The sequence below is a fragment of the Xyrauchen texanus genome, chromosome 21 (genome assembly GCF_025860055.1).
Source record: "Xyrauchen texanus isolate HMW12.3.18 chromosome 21, RBS_HiC_50CHRs, whole genome shotgun sequence".
NCBI lineage: Eukaryota > Metazoa > Chordata > Actinopteri > Cypriniformes > Catostomidae > Xyrauchen > Xyrauchen texanus.
The window spans coordinates 40,652,095-40,672,419 of record NC_068296.1 but is presented as its reverse complement, the minus strand read 5'-3'; the positions used below and the strand labels follow the sequence as shown (position 1 = coordinate 40,672,419).

General features: G+C 43.7%; 1 protein-coding gene across 1 annotated transcript in view; it reads right to left on the bottom strand.

Moving 5' to 3' along the window:
- Positions 1-13,515: 13,515 nt before the first annotated feature.
- Positions 13,516-20,325, bottom strand: part of LOC127661500 (tetraspanin-4-like) — a 62,170-nt gene continuing 55,360 nt past the window's right edge. The window contains exons 4-5 of the mRNA XM_052152232.1: positions 14,534-14,617; positions 13,516-14,412 (exon numbers count right to left, since the gene is read on the bottom strand). Coding sequence (XP_052008192.1) covers positions 14,344-14,412; positions 14,534-14,617 — 153 coding nt within the window. The 3' untranslated portion in view covers positions 13,516-14,343. The remainder of the gene's footprint in view (positions 14,413-14,533; positions 14,618-20,325) is intronic.

The following is a 20,325-nucleotide window of genomic DNA, read 5'->3' as shown; positions in this document are numbered from 1 at the left end:
TACATCTATGCTCCTTCCGGTAAGACTAAGATGGTCAGCCCACACTCACGACTGTCGAGCACTACTGGACTCCGGGGCTGAAGGTAACTTCATGGACTACACATTCGCACTCAAGATTCAGGTTCCCCTTCTGCCTCTCACCCGTACCATCACAGTCCACGCTCTCAACGGCCAAGCGCTTCCCACCATTTCATTCACCACTGGACCCATCACACTCAGTGTATCTGGCAACCACACTGAGACCATTTCCTTCTACATTCTGGACTCCCCCTTGCACCCATTGTTTTAGGACACCCCTGGCTTATTCAACACAACCCCAAGATAGACTGGCAGCAGAAATTAGTATCAGAGTGGAATCCTATCTTGTGTCTGCTTGTCCATTTGTTTCTGTCTCTACGTTTCAGGAGGAAGCAGTGGATTTGTCAAACGTGCCCACGGAGTATCTTGACCTGAAGGAGGTGTTCAGTAAGTCTTGTGCTGCTTCCCTCCCTCCGCATCGTCCCTATGACTGTGCTATAGAGTTACTGCCAGGTACGTCTCCGCCTAAGTTATATTCACTTTCTGTTCCAGAAAAGGAGGCTATGGAGAAATATATTTCAGATTCTCTAGCAGCAGGGTTCATCCGTGCCTCCTCTTCTCCAGCGGGGGCGGGGTTCTTTTTTGTGGGGAAGAAGGACGGGTCTCTGCGACCTTGTATTGACTACCGGGGGCTGAACAGCATCACGGTAAAGAATACTTACCCTTTGCCGCTGATGTCTTCAGCCTTCGACAGGTTGCAGGGAGCGTCGATCTTCACAAAATTGGATTTACGTAATGCTTATCATTTGGTCCGCATTAGGAAGAGGGATGAATGGAAGACTGTCTTTAATAACCCCAGGGGGCACTTTGAATAATTCGTCATGCCTTTCGGCTTGTCCAACTCCCCAGCAGTCTTCCAGTCACTCGTCAATGACGTGCTGCGAGAAATGGTCGATCAGTTCATTTATGTCTACCTGGATGGCATATTGATTTTTTCTTCTTCTCTCCAGGAACACGTGCAGCACGTTCGACGAATGCTTCTGAGGCTGCTAGAGAATGGGCTGTTTGTCAAGGCGGAGAAATGCGCTTTTCATGCACAGTCTGTTCCTTTCTTAGGCTACATTGTGTCATCTGAGGGAATGCGTGTGGATCCTGAAAAGGTTAAGGCTGTGGTGGATTGGCCAAGTCCGGATTCCCGTAAGGCCCTACATAGGTTTCTGGGGTTCGCCAATTTTTACCGGCGATTCATTCGCAATTTCAGCCAACTAGCCTCGCCTCTGACCGCCTTGACCTCTCCCAGAACTGCGTTCAGGTGGTCAGACGCAGCTGAGGCTGCGTTTGCCAAACTGAAAGGCCGCTTTGTTTCGGCTCCCATCCTGGTTACCCCTGATCCATCACGTCAGTTCGTGGTGGAGGTCGATGCGTCAGAGGTGGGGGTAGGTGCAGTGTTATCCCAACGTTCTCCCACTGAAGACAGAATGCATCCTTGCACGTTTTTATCTCACCGTTTGTCCCCTGCCGAACGTAATTATGACATTGGTAATAGAGAGTTGTTGGCAGTCAAGTTAGCGTTGGAAGAATGGCGCCACTGGTTAGAAGGGTCGGGGGTACCTTTTATCGTCTGGACCGACCATAAGAATCTGGAATACATTAGAACCGCTAAAAGATTGAACTCTAGGCAGGCTCGGTGGGCACTTTTTTCGGACGTTTCTTCTTTACTCTCTCGTACTGCCCAGGCTCTAAGAACATCAAGCCCGATTCTTTATCACGCGTTTTTGACCATTCCGATCGCCCGTCTACTCCCGAGTGCATTTTTCCAGAGACCTTAATTATCTCTACACTCACATGGGAGGTCGAATCGAAGGTCAAGACGGCCTTACAAGGGGTAACGCCTCCGGTCGGTTGTCCACCGAACCGTTTATTTGTGCCAGAGGGATTACGGTCCGACGTTATTCAGTGGGGGCATTGTTCTAATGTGGCTTGTCATCCAGGAGTTAGTCGTACTACATCTTTAGTCAAGCAACGATTTTGGTGGCCACATATGGCTCGCGACAGCCACAGTTTTGTTTTGGCTTGCTCGGTTTGCGCCACTGGTAAGACTTCCAATCGACCCCCAGATGGGCTCCTTCAACCGCTGCCGGTCCCTTCGAGACCCTGGTCCCATATCGCACTAGATTTTGTCATCGCCCTCCCACCCTCTCAGGGTAACACGGTAGTTCTGACCATGGTGGACCGGTTCTCGAAGGCGGCTCACTTCATTCCCTTGCTCAAATTACCCTCAGCCAAGGAGACGGCGTTAACAGTCGTTAACCACGTCTTTCGGCTACATGGCCTCCCGACGGACGTGGTTTCCGACAGGGGACCCAATTTGTGTCCAAATTTTGGCAAGAGTTTTGTAGATTACTGGGTGCGACTGTTAGTCTGTCCTCAGGGTTTCATCCCCAGAGCAATGGTCAAACTGAGAGCGCCAACCAGGATTTGGCCAACCTCCTCTCTTTGTCAGATCGTTGTTTGGTGCCCTCAGTGTTGTTCTTCGTTTTCCTGTCTGCAGTCCTGTTCTGGTTTAATTCCTGTTCGGTGTCTTCGTGGTTTCGTCTCGTCTGGATGTTTACCTGTACCGGATTCACTACCAACACTCTGTACCAGCACGCTGGCCATCTAGCCACTGCGTCACCAGCCCACCCGTACTCCAGAACTGTAGTGTTTTCTTTTTCACTCTAATAAAGAGTTACTTGCATCTTTGCTTCCGTCTAGTGATTGTGACACATTCTCCTCTGACCTCTAGCATCAACAAGGCATTTTCCCACAGGACTGCCGCATACTGGATGTTTTTCCCTTTTCACACCATTCTTTGTAAACCCTAGAAATGGTTGTGCGTGAAAATCTCAGTAACTGAGCAGATTGTGAAATACTCAGACTGGCCCGTCTGGCTCAAAATTGCTTAAATCACCTTTCTTTCCCATTCTGAAATTCAGTTTGGAGTTCAGGAGATTGTCTTGACCAGGACCACACCCCTAAATGCATTGAAGCAACTGCCATGTGATTGGTTGATTAGATACTTGCATTAATGAGAAATTGAACAGGTGTTCCTAATAATCCTTTAGGTGAGTGTATGATTTAACTCTAAATGTGAGGGAATATAAACCACCTCAGAAAATGAATTTGTTGTTCACATTTCCCAAGACTCAAAAAAAATTAATTTTACACTATTTTTAATACTGTTTTTATTTTTAATCTTACAGTTCCTCCCATGAAAATAACATGTAAAAGATATGACCATTTATTTCAAGGTCTGTTACCTTCTCACAGTATGCCATGATGCTAGATAAAGATGGTGAAGTAATGCCAGAGCTTTTATTCCAAGTCATTTGATCTGAGTAATTGCAGATCTCTATTGAATATTTTTGTAAGATATTTGGCCCACTTACAATCCCCCCCCCCCAGCCCATAGGAAACAAAAAAAAAACATTTAAGGGTTAAGATCACTAGGTGATCACTTATTACTTTGTAATGTTTGTTGCCTGATTCAGTTAGATTTTGTTCTTTATTCTGCAGCACATTCTGAAGCGCCATATTTGGAGCAACTTCTCTGTGAGAGAGCACTTTTGAGAGCTCACTTGACCTGGATTATATGGAGTTTGTGTGTCACCAGCAGCTGTATCTCTTGATCGGCTCTCACTGAACCTGCCATTCATCTGTAGAAACAACTCAAAACTGTTTAAAAAACTGAAGCCCCTGTGGCCTTATACTACACATAGAGCAAGAAAACAATATTAGTGTGGTCAATGATAATTATGACATTCCAACGTGATACAGAAGTGCAATGACATGCCACTCAACACGATTTACTTACCAATCTTAGATATTGAACTAGAGTCATTAGCTTGAGCATTGTTTAAAGGGAAACAACATGCCTAGTAGGATCCAGCAACTTGGCCTAACATGCATGAAAAGAGAAACCATTATTAGACCCAACATAGAAAACTAAATGGCAAGTACACAGCATGTACAGTATAGGGAATAAAATGGAAGGATAAATTAATAGTGAATATTGGCATATTGAAATACAAACATGAGCCAAGATACTACAGTACATGAAACAAGGTGTTTTATGACAGGATCATTTTAAATTAAAATGTTGAATAACCCGCAGCCTAAGTTCTCAGCATGTACCTCACCTGTTTATCATCCATCTTGCTGAATCGATGTTCTCGATTTGCCAATGGGTCTTATTTTCTGGAGTAATACAATTTCTAAAGATAAATTGTTCTATGTAGTTCTACCTAACATCACAAGAATGCAACAGCTAGCTAGTAAACTGTAGTAAACTTGCTGTTTTTAAAGTGTCTGGCAAAGATAAACATTAAATAGTATGTAATCAAGCCTGTTAAATGAAAGAAAGAAATAAAGTAATAGTAAATCACATGCAGAGGGTCCCCTGATGAAGTCATGTCTCACGAAGAACAGGTATGTTATGGTTCTTCAAAATAAAAGGGAGCCAATCATAATGGATTTCTGAAGGGGAAAAGGGAATAAACAATTATAATTGAGGTTACACACAAAACAGCAAGAACCTGCAAGAACCTGACAGACAAAATTAAAAGGTGTTCCTGCCAGCAAAGTTTGAAGATTTGCAAAGGTTACTTTGTATGCGAGAGCTTGTATTGCACGTGCAGGAGATTTTGCTCGCGTGAGGGTTTATAATGAGCATGTGGGTTCGTCCCGTTTCCTTGCATGGCTTTAATTTATCGCATGTACGAGTGTCAATAATGAGCGCCAATTATTGGCATTGATTTGCCGCCATAGTGGACAACCATTTTAAGTGTTAATTGGAGTGCAAATGAGTGCTCAAATTGTGCAGCTGTTGGTTTTCATAACTCAAATGATTTAATGATATCAATGTTAATAATATTGTCTTCATGTGTAAAACTTTTTAAATGAGCAAATACTGAAAGCACCTTTAAGAATGGATTTTTATGTAATCAATAATGATAATCAGCAAACACATCCACATTATTGTAAAGCTTTATTTATAATAAATGTCTCACAGGTGTAGACTTCAGAGAAGGAAGTCACATGACTGGACCTTTCATTTACACAGGTTATCTTCAGAATTTAATACAAATGACTACTTGCTAAATTTTGTTATGTATTTATATAAAAAAGTGAGTGAACAGTATGCAGGATTCCATAATAAACATTTCCAACAGTCTTCACATTGCATATCAAGGAAATGAAAATGGTTGTTTTGCATTTTTAATCCCATTTTGTGTGAAAATACTACAGTACTACTTTGTATATAGATATTGGCAAAAATAGTAATGGTATTATGCCATATCTCACACTGTGTGCTCTGCTGTATTGTGCACAATTTGGAAAATGTGTATTCTGTTGTTCACAGTACTGTAGACATACTGTCTACTACAGCAATAATAAGAGTAGTATGTTAGTATAGTCTTTCTCTCTGTCATTCTGCAACAGAGTAGACAATCTTTCTCTTAACTTTTGACCAGTACACATATCTATTTTTACAGTAAAGATTGTTAATTCTTGGTTGTTCAATCGACAGAATTTGTTTACCACAAAAATCATCCCTCCTTTTCTTTAAAAAAAGCTAAACAGCGAGGCACTTAAAATGGAAGTGAATGGGGCCAATTTTTGGAGGATTTAAAAGCAAAAATGTGAAGTTTATACATTTATAAAAGTACAAGTTTTGGGCCCTGGAGAAGTTTTGACATGCCTTGACATTTGTGCTTTTTTCAGTTGCTTAAAAACATATTAATGGCTAAAGTCTGATAACACTGTATTCAGCACAAACTGGGCTACAATAATATGTGAGCAACATGTATGTACAGGTTTGTATTTTTGAGAAAATATCGTTTATGCATGGTTTTTGAAAAAAAGAAAATTTTAAGTCACTGAAATAAGGCCACATAACACATCCTAAACATTTGTCCACAAGACTTTTGAGAACTGGATCTTGTAGCCTAGAGTTTTTGCTACAAAATGATGTGAAAAATCATCCTGATCACTCATTCATACAAAACAATATAGTAATTTAACTTTTGTGTGACAATTTTAGTGCTGAATGGTAATATGCGAGGAGGCGTGAACTATCATGAATATTTATGTGATTCACACCTGAGGACACAAAGACCACTCCTCTGGGCCTATCAGTGAGGAATGTGACAAAGAGAATGAATGTGAGGAGACTTAATGATCAAAATCAAGTTTTAAGTTAAAAGAAGTAATCTGACTATATATTTTCTTTACATAAAGACTTTACTTAATTTTAGACCTACACTACCATTAAAAGAAGTCTCTTCTGCTCACCAAGACTGCATTTATTTGATCCAAAATACATATGCTGATTTTCTAATATGGGCATATTTAAAGTGCATTTTACTCATTTAACCTAAACAAATATTTGCAAGCACAAGCTTTGTTGATGATAACGAGGCAGCATAAACACATTAAAATATAATCTAACATTCATATTATTTTTATATCATATTACATATCATATTTATATCATACAGCATACAATGTAAATAAAACTTGCCTATTAGGACATGTCAATACTTTGAATCCTGTCTGGAAACAGTCCTACTAGTAAAACATGTACATGTTTATTTAAAATAGCATGTCAGCTAATGAAAACTAAATGACTTACTCCTCTGAAATTGTATCCTCTGCTGGATCAAGTCTCTCTTCAAAATACAAATGTTCATCTGAGTCCCGCTCTTCTTCTGTTAACTCATCCTTACATCCAGGAGTATCATTACAAACATGCAGAAAAGTTGAGTTGTGTTGTGTTTACATCAAATCTCGCAGTCGGGTGCGTTTACCATTTGCCTTGATCGCCTCAGCACATTAGCGTATGAATGGCGCGCTCTGCTGGTGGGTGGGATCACATTAGAGATAATGAAGCTGTGCCAGGAAAACCGTACATCGCTTTGTTTCATACAGATTACATTGCAGGAGAATATTTGTTTTAAATTTGAATTGTTTTATTTATAAGTAGACATTTTAAGCTTTCTTTAGACATATGTTTCATGTTTGTGTGAGAAGAATTCGCGGAGTTTAAGTTAATTTTAGTGACGTGTTTCTGAAATATGATCGTGAACACAGAGACTGCTGAAAGCTCAACCTTTTTATTTTATTTATATAAAAAAAAAAAAAAAAAGGTTTTGATGTTAATATGAGTGTACACAAAAAAGAAGACCCTCTATAGTTTATAATCATGTATTGATTTTATTTATATGACCATAAATGACGGAGTATTTTAAGTCTATGTTGCTGCTATGTGAAAAATAACCTCCTGAGACTCGAGCGTGATTGTTTATAATTATTAGGACCTAATGAACAAGCAAAAAATAAATAAATTCTAGAGCAAATAGTTTTCCTAAAAATGTATGTCCGCATATGGGGAAAGCAGGACTAAGTTGTGCAATTGTAAATAATACCAAGCTATAGAAAGTCAGATGTTTTTCATTACATTTCCAAGAGTGTTGGTTATTCATGTTTATGAGACATCATCTGCAGCCTGAAACTGAACCTTTGGTCGGATTTTAAGACTGAATGTGCTTTCCTGCATAGAGAGCCCTTGAGCCCTGTTTAGTGAATTACTTAAGTGTGCTCTCTGTCTGCACTGGTCTCAGAACAGCTTTAAATGCACCTTATTTTCATCCCAACTACATATAAAGCCTCTGAAAACAAAATATTTTAGCTTTTGGATGAACTCACTTATGTTTATCAGCATGCAAATGTGTGGAAAATGAACTGTTTTTTTAAAGCGTCATATCAAACAAAACTAGAGACTCTCCTCTTTACAACCAACATGTTTCAAAGAAAAAACATAAAGAGATCTCTTACTAGATGCACTTTTGTTGGCACTGCATCCGTAGGAGTACTCAAGTGCCCACACTTTTTTGTGTGATGATCTACTTTTAAATGACCAACTCAATAAGATCTACCAACTAAAAAAAGTTTCATTTAAAAAAAAAAGAAAATTCTTGTTGGGACTACTGCATGTATCCCTAAATGGAATTCATCTTCTAATTAATAAAAGAATATATAATAATGTTCAATGTTGATGTCATTCAGTTTTAAAACTAAACCCAAAACACCTACAGCACAATAGATTACAATAGCCAGGGCATTTACCTTATTCTGATGACGAGTAAATATTGATCTGGCGAGGTTTTGTTTATTCAGTTTGAGATCGACAGGTAGATCATGATCGACGTATTGGACACCCCTGGTCTAGAGTCTTGTGAACAGTATTCAGTCGGTTTAAATTAATTTAAATTATGCATTGCATATAGCAAATCCAAAATACAACGTCCACACATGTGGATGCAGGGTCACACAAGGTTCTAATTTATCTAAATCGTTGTTTTTACTGTCATTATAGGGTTTCAGGGTTTACTGTGTTATGTCATCATTTCAACAAAGTTGTAAAATTGGATATACAGTAACTTTAGACAGGTTAGTAAAAGGCTAGTAAGTGATTGTGAAATAATTAATGCTTCTCAACAACTTCTCTGGTGATATAATGTGGACTTCTTTTGTTGGGAAAATAAATTAAATACACTGGATGACAAAATTATCTAACAGTTTGGGGGCTCGTCCGGGATATCTCCAGACAGGTAAGACTAATTTAAGTATCAGGTATTCCTGTCTGATGAGAGATTGAATACAACTTAGTTTAATTTGGCTCGATATTAACTCCGTTAATAACTCTGCTCGGGGGCCTCTTAAAAGAGATGATTTTGCCCTATTATGAAATAGGAAGGAGGGTTTTGCTCTATTATAATATAGGGAAAACCCCACGACCGCAGCAGTTTAAAGGATATCCTTATTCTGGTATGAATAGGAAGAGGACGGAAATTGTCCTAAGGAAAAGACGGAGAGAATTTGATCTCCATTATTGTTCTGCATGAACCATGTCGATCGGGAAATTGTTTGTATTATTATAATTATTATTATTATTATTAAAAGGGTGACATTATGGGACAGGAAATAAGCCATCCTCTATTGAAGGAAAATCCCAAATAATGGATGTTTTGCAATAAATAATATTATAATACTGAGCCATATATCAGCAATTTGGCTAGGTGGTCAGAGAAAGGAGAAAGAAAAAAGGAAGAAAAAAAGGAAAAAACGTAATTAGATCAATTCATGAGTAAATCATAATCTATGGTTAAAAAGGGTGAAAGGATCCTCAGTGGGATTATATATACATAAAAGAGTCATATGAGGTGTGGAAGAAAATAAAACCATTCTGGGACAAAGGTCCTGAACAAAAAGAGACCAATCAAATGCACGCAGCGGTCTCTGTTTCAAAACAAGCCGCCTAAATATGATATTGTCGTGAACAAAGCTTTAACCCCTAACCTCCCAACGACATCATTCGCACTGTCGTATCCCGATTAAACACAATTAAAGAGCAACTCATTCGCTGCAGCCACAGACGTATTCAATTCAGATTCAAAGAAAGATACAACGAAAATAAAACATCTGCATTTCCTTATATCAAGTGCCCAAACGGTTTCAATAACATTGTCAGAGCTATATGCGGAGAATTACCATATATAAACCGCATACCTTTATCATCGAAACTGGCGCATCTAAAAGTGCATTAACAGCGCATTGCTATGATGGCTCTATTACGGGACGCACTCTGAACTCTGTGGGAATGAATGGCATTCCTGTGCACCAAAATTACCCGTAACATCTCCAGATAACACAAACTTGTTTAAAATGCACGATTACATGACATTGTAACCAGTGGTGCCGGATGTGTGCAGTACTATTATCTAAATTCCAGCAGACCACACTCATTTTACTATTATTAATTTGTGTTCTGCATTCTTCAGTGTCAGTCATGGCTGATACGCAGCCGCTGTTCGCATTCACATATGGAGGCCAATAGTAACAGAATGCCCCAGGAATTTAGAGACTCACCTGCTGTGTTCTCTGCTGTAGTGCACGCTACTTTGAAGAACACCAAGCTGCCACCTGTCTATTGCAATATGCTGACGACATTCTGCTTTCCGGCCCGGACATCAAGTCATGCACAACCGCTTCAACTATTGTGTGCAATGTATTAGCGAAGGCTGGCTTCAAGACATCAAAAGAAAAGATGCAATGGGTGAAACTGAACTATCAATCTGGGTAAGGAACAGTACATCTCTCCACAGACAGAGTGAAGATGATTTATACCTTCCAACACCCTAAAACAAAGGCTCACATGCAAAGCTTGTTGGGTTTAGTGAAATTTTGTCGAGCATGGGTTCCAAACTGCTCGTTATATGACAAAATCCTGAGAGAAGCAACACTCTCAAGGGCTGAGGAACCTATCAAATGGACTGCTGAAATGGACATTGCTACCAAATCATGATGAACTCTTTCATCTGTACGTGCACGAGGCGGCAGGCACAGCAGAAGCGATCCTCGCTCAGTCTCATTGCGGAACATATAGACCAGTGGCGTACTTGTCAAAATTTTAGAGTTATGTTTGTGAGCAGTGGCTGCTGCGGCATTGATGGTACAACATGCAGAATGCATTGTACTCTCACATCCATTAGTTGTCCTCACCTCCCACCAGGTAGGAACTATCATGCACAACATTACAACACAACACATGACAGCACAACGTCGATCGGGGTATGAAGTTATTTTATTGGTTACTGCTAATCTGACCATTAAACCAACTTCCACTGTACACGGCCCGACATTATCATTACAAATTGCTGACTCAAGGTGAATTTTCCAACGACACATATGATTGCTTCGATCACCTAAAAACATGTAATTTATACAGGCCGGATGTTTCATCATCCGCCCTGAAGGAGGGGAACCATTGGTACGTTGATGGGTCCTGTTCCAAGCCAATTGATTCCGTATACTGGTTTGGGTAAGCTGTAATGGAACTTCTGAATCGAATTATTGAAGCTTATTCGCTCCCATATAAATCTGCACAAGCTGCTGAGTTGTTTGCGTTGATCAGAGCATGCCATTTGGCTAAAGTTAAATCAATCGATATATACACAGACTCGAAGTATGCTGATGAGGTAGCAAAGTGGGCTGCAAGGGAAGTTATGGTAAGCCCAGAGCTGAATCAAGCTGAAGAGACTTTTTCCATGATACAATCAATACTGGTAAAAGACACTGACATTAAATTGTTACAGGCAAATCCATCTGAATCTGACAACATTGGGCCTCAAATTAAGTGAAATCAAACTTATTGCATAAATGGGGTACAAAATGCAGTAAAATGTATGTCTTATGTCTAATATGCACACAGAACAACAGACACAAGCCTACGAAGCACGACTCATTACCACACTCGGAACTGCCATTCTAAACGGACAGAAGCTTCCCTGTGTGTGAGGTAAAATGATAAAATGGTAAAGATTTGGTGAAATAAATAATACAGAGATTCAGCTGACTGAGCTCAGAATGTCACCGTCCTCTGTTGTTAATCTTTTCATTTAAAATACTAATGGGTAAGCCTTTCCCGACCCCTTGGGTCAAAGGCAGCGCTAGCTTTCTCTCCACAGGTGACAAGGAGGTGGTGATTGCAGAATATATGGATTCCCTCATTAAATATTAAATGGCATAAATGGTGATATTCCTCTCTCTCCCTCTGCCTGCAGAAAGCCCTACTCATTTGTTCCAAATCAGCAGGTTCTGGTGAAGTGTCTGAAACCAACAAAGTTAGGTGAACTAAAGTGGGCCCAACTACTGAACTGCTGGTGACCAGAACGGGGGTGCTAACTGACCTTCAACCACAGTGGATCCACACAAGCCACGTGAAGCTTGCTCCAGAGGAGGGCCTTACTGATTCAAGGTGAACGGTGAAAGCACTGGAGGAGCTGAACACGCAGCGCCAGTGCCCCACCGGGAATCTGTGAATTAGGAGGACCTGAGGAGGGACCCGGAACAGTCAACATGAAGACATTACTACTGACACTCTGCATATGGCAGGTGGTCGTGTTTGCCTATGCCCGTTCAGTATCAACACAACAGCAAAGAGTCACAAGTGTAATTCCAATTCCTAGAAATAATGTATGATGGTTTATGTTTTATGGTAAAGTTAAAGGAAGATGTTTCTACGTACGGGTACGTGCAGGTACGTGTAAACACCCGGAAATATCTGGACAGTGTTGGACAGCCGAGAGATATTAAATGTTTGGATTACCTCTTGGCTAAATGGAGGAGTATGTAAAATGTTTGGTGACAAATGCTGTACATACATCCCGGGTCACAATGATGATGATGGAGAATTCACGAAAGTATTAAAGGAAATGGATAGGTTGAATAAAGAGTTAGCAGATAACAGGGAATATGGGGAAACTTTCCATTATATCGACTGGTGTATGCATTATACTTATGTTATTATTTGGCCCATGTTTGCTACAATTACTAATGCAAAAGATGAATTTGATGATAAACAGGCATAATATCGCCATGCTCCATTATATGCGTGTACCTAATACTGAAGTTGGTTGAGAAGGCTACGTGATCCTTTCAGGATCAAAGTGGGCAATGTGAAATAATTAATGCTTCTCAACAACTTCTCTGGTGATATAATGTGGAATAATGAAGGCCTCTTTTAAACTTCTTTTGTTGGGGTAGCTGCAGCTGCTCTGTGTTCTAAAGATGTTCTAAGGAATGTGTTTCTTGTCTCTACTCTCACGTTTCACACGTAGCTCAAACATGTATGTCACCCCCATATAAGGTAAAGAACTATTTCATTGGTGGGGGTCCAGTGGAATGTGTTTTTTCTGGACCATATAACCGAATGCTGAACAATAAACGTTGAAGAAGGATTTGATAGCATTGTGTGTCTGTGTCAAGAAAAAAATTCAATACATTGGATGACAAAATTATCTAACAGTGATTTTATCACACTAAAATCATGTTAACAAACATACTGTTTACGTCTTGTGTCTATACTTTTAAAACATGTTTACAGTTTGGCCCTATTCACTTCCATTTTAAGTGTCTCTCTGGAACACAGATTTTTACTTTTTGTAAAGAATAGGAGGGACAAAATGAATTTGTTGTAATCAACATTATGCCACAAATGTTGTCGATTGAGCTTGTATTGAACCTGGAATATTCCTTTTAATATTTTTCATCTTGCAGTTCTTCACACATTTTTATAGATTTGAAATGTTTCTCCATGACTGAACAATATGCAGTGGCCACAAAAAGTATAAACATGTAAATGTCCTTACATCAGGGGCGGATTTAGGCATGGGCGACATGGGCAGTCACCCAGGGTGGCATCTTGTGGGCGCGTTGAAGTGGGTTTCGCCCAGGGTGCCAAACAAGCTAGAACTGCTACTGCCTTACATTATATAACAACATTTTTAATTATTCATTTATTTGAAAGAAAGTATTTTTTAAAAGAATTCATTGAGTCATTGAGCAAAAATCACATAGAAATGTCTAGTTAGTTTTGAGAAAAGATCCAGCAGCATTTGTTTGCAGATGACACTTGCTTTGAAGTGACTTGAATGTCATTATATTATTTTCATTATATATTGACTACTTTAAGAGTGTGTGTGGTGCTTTCAAAACATTGCTCTGTTTGTTTGAGCAGCCCGACATGTCGTCTTCTAGCTCAAACAATGGCATTGGTTGATGGGCTATCTGTTTGCCAACCAATGGCAAATGGGGGAGTGTTTGCAAAACCAGTTTTTAAAAAAGAAAATACAATTCCATTTGTTGCCACAAATGTCCAAACAATTTTTGCAGCCACTGTAAATTAGCATTCATTTAAATTGTGCTCATTTTACTTTTTTACATTCTGAATTAGAAATGACTGATGAACAGCCTACAGAGTTGTGCTTGTTCCTACATCAGTATCGATACTTGATTGTTCCTTCAAAAAAGTCTTTACTGTTTTTGCTTCATAGACTTGAGGTCTTTACTGTTTTTGCTTCATAGACTTGAGGCCATATTTTCATATCTTGCCTTTTAAATATGTTGGGAACTCACTCTGAATAAATATAAATATCTGTATTACATAGCATACTTATTAATATGGAATTATACAAGTATAAAACAATGACATTAGTTATTGGTCTCCCTGTTTAGTGCTGCTCCGTGATTTCTTTGTCTTTTCTTTTTTTCTAAAATGGACAAGAAAGAAAATGGTCCATTATTCAAAATTGTATTGAATTATAAAATCATGTTGTCAGTAGCATTGTGAACTTTACACTTGATGGCCACAGAGATAAATACAGATGAGTGTGCTGGGCAGAAATGGTTGTGTGTTGATTTGGTCCTGTTAGGTGCTGCTGGTCTCTATGCATAGAATGTGTCCACTTTCACTGCGTGACAAAACATCGTCATAGAGAACACAAGCCCCAGCATCTGGAAACACAAACACATCAGGAGGTGTTCATCAATATTTTATCTGTTAAAGTGCTGTGTGTGTGTGTGTGTGTGTGTGTGTGTGTGTGTGTGTGTGTGTGTGTGTGTGTGTGTTCAGTACCTGTGTTAGCGCTGTGCACAGTGCAAAAATCCACAGAGCGATGAGATTCTCCTGAAGCCAGCCCTTCACACGCTCATAACACGGCTGTCAACACACACACACACACACACACATATGTTGTGTTTCCATGTTTTATGGGGACTTTCCATAGACATAATGGTTTTTATACTGTACAAACTTTATATTCTATCCCCTAATCCTAACCCTACCCCTAAACCTAACCCTCACAGAAAACTTTCTGCATTTTTACATTTTCAAAAAACATAATTTAGTATGATTTATAAGCTGTTTTCCTCATGGGGACCAACAAAATGTCCCCACAAGGTCAAAAATTTCGGGTTTTACTATCCTTATGGGGACATTTGGTCCCCACAAAGTGATAAACACACGCTCACACACACACACACACACACACACACACACACACACACACACACACACACACACACACACACACACACACACACACACACACACACACGATGTTTGGTTCAATAAAAGAGACATTATAATCCTCTATGGAAACACTGCACACTCATGACACTTTAAAGAGGCAAAATGAGTATTTGGAAGTGCTGATGGGATTGAAACATTTAGCAGATGTGTAGATACAAATATTTTCCAATCAAATATAATCCTTACTTTTTCAAAAACCTTATGAAATCGAAAGGTTAGCTTTGTGTGGCTTTTAGTTTAGAAGTCATCTCTATTAGGGTTTGCACTTACACTTTAGCGTAATTTCAATTGGAAATATATTTGCAAATATCTGAAAACTGTTACTGTTGTAACCTCCGTTCCCCGAGGGAAGGAACGAGACGTTGTGTCAAATGAAGTGACACAAGGGGTCTTCCTGGGACGCCAAACGTACCTCTGAACCTGAGAAAAGGCCAATGTCAAGTTGGCAGACAGAATTTGTATGCCCCTCCCTAACATACGGGTATAAAGGGAAGCGGGGCAGCGAGTGCCAGTCAGGATTTTGCACTGAGGAGCTGAAAATAAGGTACGGCCGTTTACAGTGGTAGGTCTAGTGCAGTGGCAGGAGGGACACAACATCTCGTTCCTTCCCTCGGGGAACAGAGGTTACAACAGTAACCATGACGTTCCACTTCTGTCACTTACTCGACGTTGTGTAGAATTAAATGACACAAGGGGTCCCATATAAAAACGCCATGCACTGACCATGTTACGTGAACTGTCGAGACAGGTGCAAGCAGGCTACTGCGTGCTAGAGGCACCTGTGTTAGCTGCATGTAGCCCTCCCCAACGCCCCCAAAGAGATGTCACATACAGACCTTAGGTTCCCCGCACCCCTGAGGGGGGGAACAGGTGCTACATGACTAGCATGGGAGCAAGCCCAGCAGCCACAGCCTTCTCTCTCACTATGTCTCTCACATAGGACATGAAGCGGCTGGGGCTATCTTAACGCTATGAAATGCATCGGTCCTATTCTTTCAGGGGGAAAAGACCCTGCGGAGGCCACATCCTGGCCAGCCTAGGGGGAGGTAACATGTGGCAAAATACACCACGAGGGTTGTGAAGCCGTACATGGTAAATGGTGCAGTGGTAGGTCCAGCCTAATGAGGGGGGACTCTACAAGCACGGCGACCACGGCAGCGGGGCTGCCCAAGGGAACGCGGGTCCGCCGACAGGGGGACCGTACCGCAGGGAATACATCACGGGGAGTTTGCCTGAAAAGGGTACTAAGCCCGTGGAGCCCAACCCCAGTATTGAGCACCCATGACTCGTAGTGTGTCTGGACACGAATTGCTCTGCTGAATTCGCAGGCCAGAAGGCTAGGGAGGAGAACATCCAGGGAGCGACGCTTAGTGGCTAACCTGGGATAGAAGGCGCACTGGATAAACTTGGTGAAGGGCACTGTGTGCAAGTGGAACACCTGGTCAGTTGTGCCGCATTACCGAGTTCTACCGGCTCGGACCTGACAAAACACGGGACGAGACTGACTCAACCCTGAGATTGTAAAATCTGGCAACGGTATTGGGTGTTGCCCAGTCCGCTGCTCTGCAGATGTCTGCTAAGGAGTTACCATGGGCCAGTGCCCACGCGGATGCTGCACTTCTCGTAGAGTGTGCTCGAACCCGCAAGGGGGAGGGCAGGGCCTGGGTGTGATGAGCTAAGCATCAATGACCCAGTGAGCTGGCGTTCCCTTTCCGCCATCTACCGAAGCAGACAAAGAGCTGCTCAGAACATCTAAAGCACTGCGTGCGGTCCAAATAGATACGCAAAGCATGTACCGGACACAGCAACGAAAGGGGTTGGGTCTGTCTCCAAGCAGCGCTTGCAGGTTCACGACCTGGTCCCTGAAGCGGGGTCATAGGAACCTTGGGCACATAGCCCGGTCGCGGCCTCAGGATAACGTGAGAATGTGCCGGACTGAACTCCAGGCAGGTGTCGCTGACAGAGAACGCTTGCAGGTCCCCAACCCTCTTGATGGAGGCTAACGCGATCATGAGGGCCATCTTTAGGGAGAGGGCCTTGAGCTCAACTGAATCAAGCGGCTCGAACGGGGGTCTCTGGAGGCCCGAGAGGACCACTGAGAGGTCCCAGGAGAGGAATAGGCTAGGCAGGGGAGGGTTTAGTCTCCAGGCGCCTTTCAGGAACCTGATAATCAAGTCGTGCTTACCTAGGGACTTGCCATCTACTGCGTCATGTTGGGCTGTGATAGCAGCTACATGCACCTTCAAGGTAGAGGGGGACAGCCTCCCCTCAAGCCTCTCCTGCAGGAATGAAAGCACTGACCAAACTGTGCACCTCTGCGGGTCTTCGGCTCGGGAAGAGCACCAATTTGCAAACAAGCGCCACTTTAGGGTGTAAAGTTGCCTGGTGGAGGGAGCTCTGGCTTGGTTGATCATGTCTACGACTGCAGGTGGTAGATCCACTAGATCTTCCGCATCTCGTCCAGGAGCCAGGCGTGGAGGTTCCAGAGGTCTGGGCCCATGCCAGAGGGTGCCCCATCCCTGAGAAAGAAGGTCCTTCCTCAGGGGAATTTTCCAGGGAGGTGCTGTCATGTGGAGCGTAAGATCCGAGAACCAGGCCCAGGTAGGCCAGTAAGGGGCCACCAGGATGACCTGTTCCTCGTCCTCCCTGATCTTGCACAGCACCGGTGCAAGAAGGCTCACTGGGGGAAATGCGTACTTGCGCAGCCCCCGGGGCCAGCTGTGTGTCAGCACATCTGTCCAAAGAGGAGCTCCTGTCAGGGAGTACCAGAGCGGGCAGTGGGAGTTGTTTTGGGAGGCAAAGAGATCTATCTGTGCCTTGCCGAATTGGTCCCATATCAGCTGGACCACCTGGGGGTGGAGCCTCCACTCTCCGCTGGGCGAAACCTGCCGTTTATTTAAATACGCTACCGTCGCAGTGCTGTCTGAACAGATCAAGATGTGCTTGACCCAGATTAGTGGGAGAAACTGACGTAGGGCAAGAGATACAGCCAACAACTCTAGGCAGTTGATGTGCCAACGCTGCCGGGGTCCTTTTCAGGGGCCAGTGGCAGCGTGCCCGTTACACATGGTGCCCCAACCCTGTCGAGAGGCGTCTGTGGTTACCACGACACGTCTGGACACCTGCTGCAAGGGGACTCAGGTACGCAGAAAGCAGATGTCTGTCCAAGGGTTGAAAGTCTGACGACAAGAAGGGGTGATGGTCACACTGTATGTGCCGTGGCGCCATGCCCATCTCGGGACTTGAGTCTGCAGCCAGTGCTGAAGCGGTCTCATATGCATTAACCCAAGCGGCGCGGCCACGGCTGAGGATGCCATATACCCCAGGAGCCTCTGGAATTGTTTCAGAGGAAACGCTGTGCCGAGCTCGAAGAGAGCGAGGCACCTGAGCACTGACTCATTGGTGAGACGCACTGTCATTGAGACTGAGTCTAACTCCATGCCGAGGAAAGAAGTGCTCTGAACCGGGACGAGCTTGCTCTTTTCCCAGTTGACCTGAAGCCCTAAACGGCTGAGGTGCTTGAGCACCTGGTCCCTGTGAGCGCACAGTAACTCTCGAGAATGAGCCAGGATGAGCCAGTCGTCGAGGTAGTTGAGTATGCGGATGCCTCCTTCCCTTAGCGGGGCAAGAGCTGCCTCTGTGTTCTTCGTGAAGATGCGAGGGGACAGGACAGGCCGAAAGGGAGGACCCTGTACTGATACGCCTGGCCGTCGAACGCGAACTGTAAAATGTGTCAGTGTCGAGGCAGAATGGAGATGTGGAGGTACACGTCCTTCAGGTCTACCGGCACGAACCAATCTAGCTGTCGAACGCAGGTAAGAATCTGTTTCTGCATGAGCATTTTGAACGGGAGTCTATGTAAGGCCTGGTTGAGAACTCGCAGGTCCAAGATTGGTCGCAACCTGTTGCTTTTTTTGGGTACGATGAAGTAAGGGCTGTAGAAACCCTTCTCCATCTCGGCTGGAAGGACGGGCTCTATTGCATCCTTGAGGGGCAGGGTCGTGATCTCTGCTCGTAAGGTGCTGGCTTTCTCGCCGTGCACAGAATTGGAGCGAACACCGCTGAAACGAGACGGGAGCCGGGCGAACTGAATCACGTAGCCGAGTCAGATGGTCCTGGCCAGCTAGCGCTACGGATTGGGAAGTGAAAGCCACGCATCCAAGCTCCGTACGAGGGGCACTAACGGGACGCTCGCTTTTGACGTACCGGGCGGGGCTTCGCGGCAGAGGGGAGCAGGTAATAGCGCGTCGGGAGGCAGAAGAGCGTCCCGAGACTTGGGTGCTGAGAAAAGACTCAAAGCAATTACCTTGCTCCGTGCACCCGGCAGGGGGTGGGTTAGAGACTGAGGAAGAGGTCCTAGAGAGGCATATTCAGAACTCGTCAGCGCTGGCCTGCCGGGGCTGAGCAGTCGTGGGGCCGGAGGAGAGGGAACTGCGTCCGGGGAGCTGGGACTGTAGAGTTTTGGAGCCGGGGTGCCGTGAGAATGGTGCGCACCGGCTGATGACCCAGGGAGTGAGGAAATCGCTCTTTTATTGAGAATGCAGCCCGAAGGCAGTGTGGCAAATGAAAGTAATGAAAACAAGGATTCTCCTCCCGGCCCTCCACCGGGGGACGGAGTGGTCTTGGTACCAGCTCCGGAGCGAACATCTGACTGCTTGGGTCGCCCATCTCAGGAGTGCTTCAGAGCTTTCCTGGTCCTGGAAGGGGTCCTAGAGACCCCCTGTCCACCGCCTGCGAGGTGCTCGACGCTGAGGCTGAGAGCTGGGCCCAAGTTGAGGCGGAGCTGCCTGTTGTTTGTTCGCAGAGGGATGCCCTCGGGGAGCAGGCGGGGAGCGCTGATGTGGGAGCGCTGGTTGGGCGGCACCGCGGCATGATGTGAGAAATCACCTCCGTCTGCTTCTTCCCCACCGAGAACTGCTGGGCGAAGCCGTCCCAAGCTCGGACGGAAGCAAGCTAGCGTGTCGGTTTGCGGGTGGTTCATAGGGATTTACCCCGTCGTTATCCCCATATCGCCTTCATCACCAGCCGAGTCGTCCTCAATTCCGTAGGAAGAAGGAGTGACGCGGGGGCAGCTGAAGTGGCATTCACCTTCAGGAAGGAGAGCCGCGACCGCAACGCTGCCATGGTCATGTTCTCGTAATGAGTACATGAGCCATCCACGAACGCCGCCTCAGTGTGATCGCTGCCCAGGCACACGAGGCAGCGTCTGTGGCCATCGGTCTTGGAGAGAAATCGACCGCATCCAGAAACAACACAGGGGTGGAAAGGCATCTTGAAAAAGACGCGTCCTGAAAAGGACATTCAACGCCGTTGTGTATTGCTCTTTTGTGAGTGGA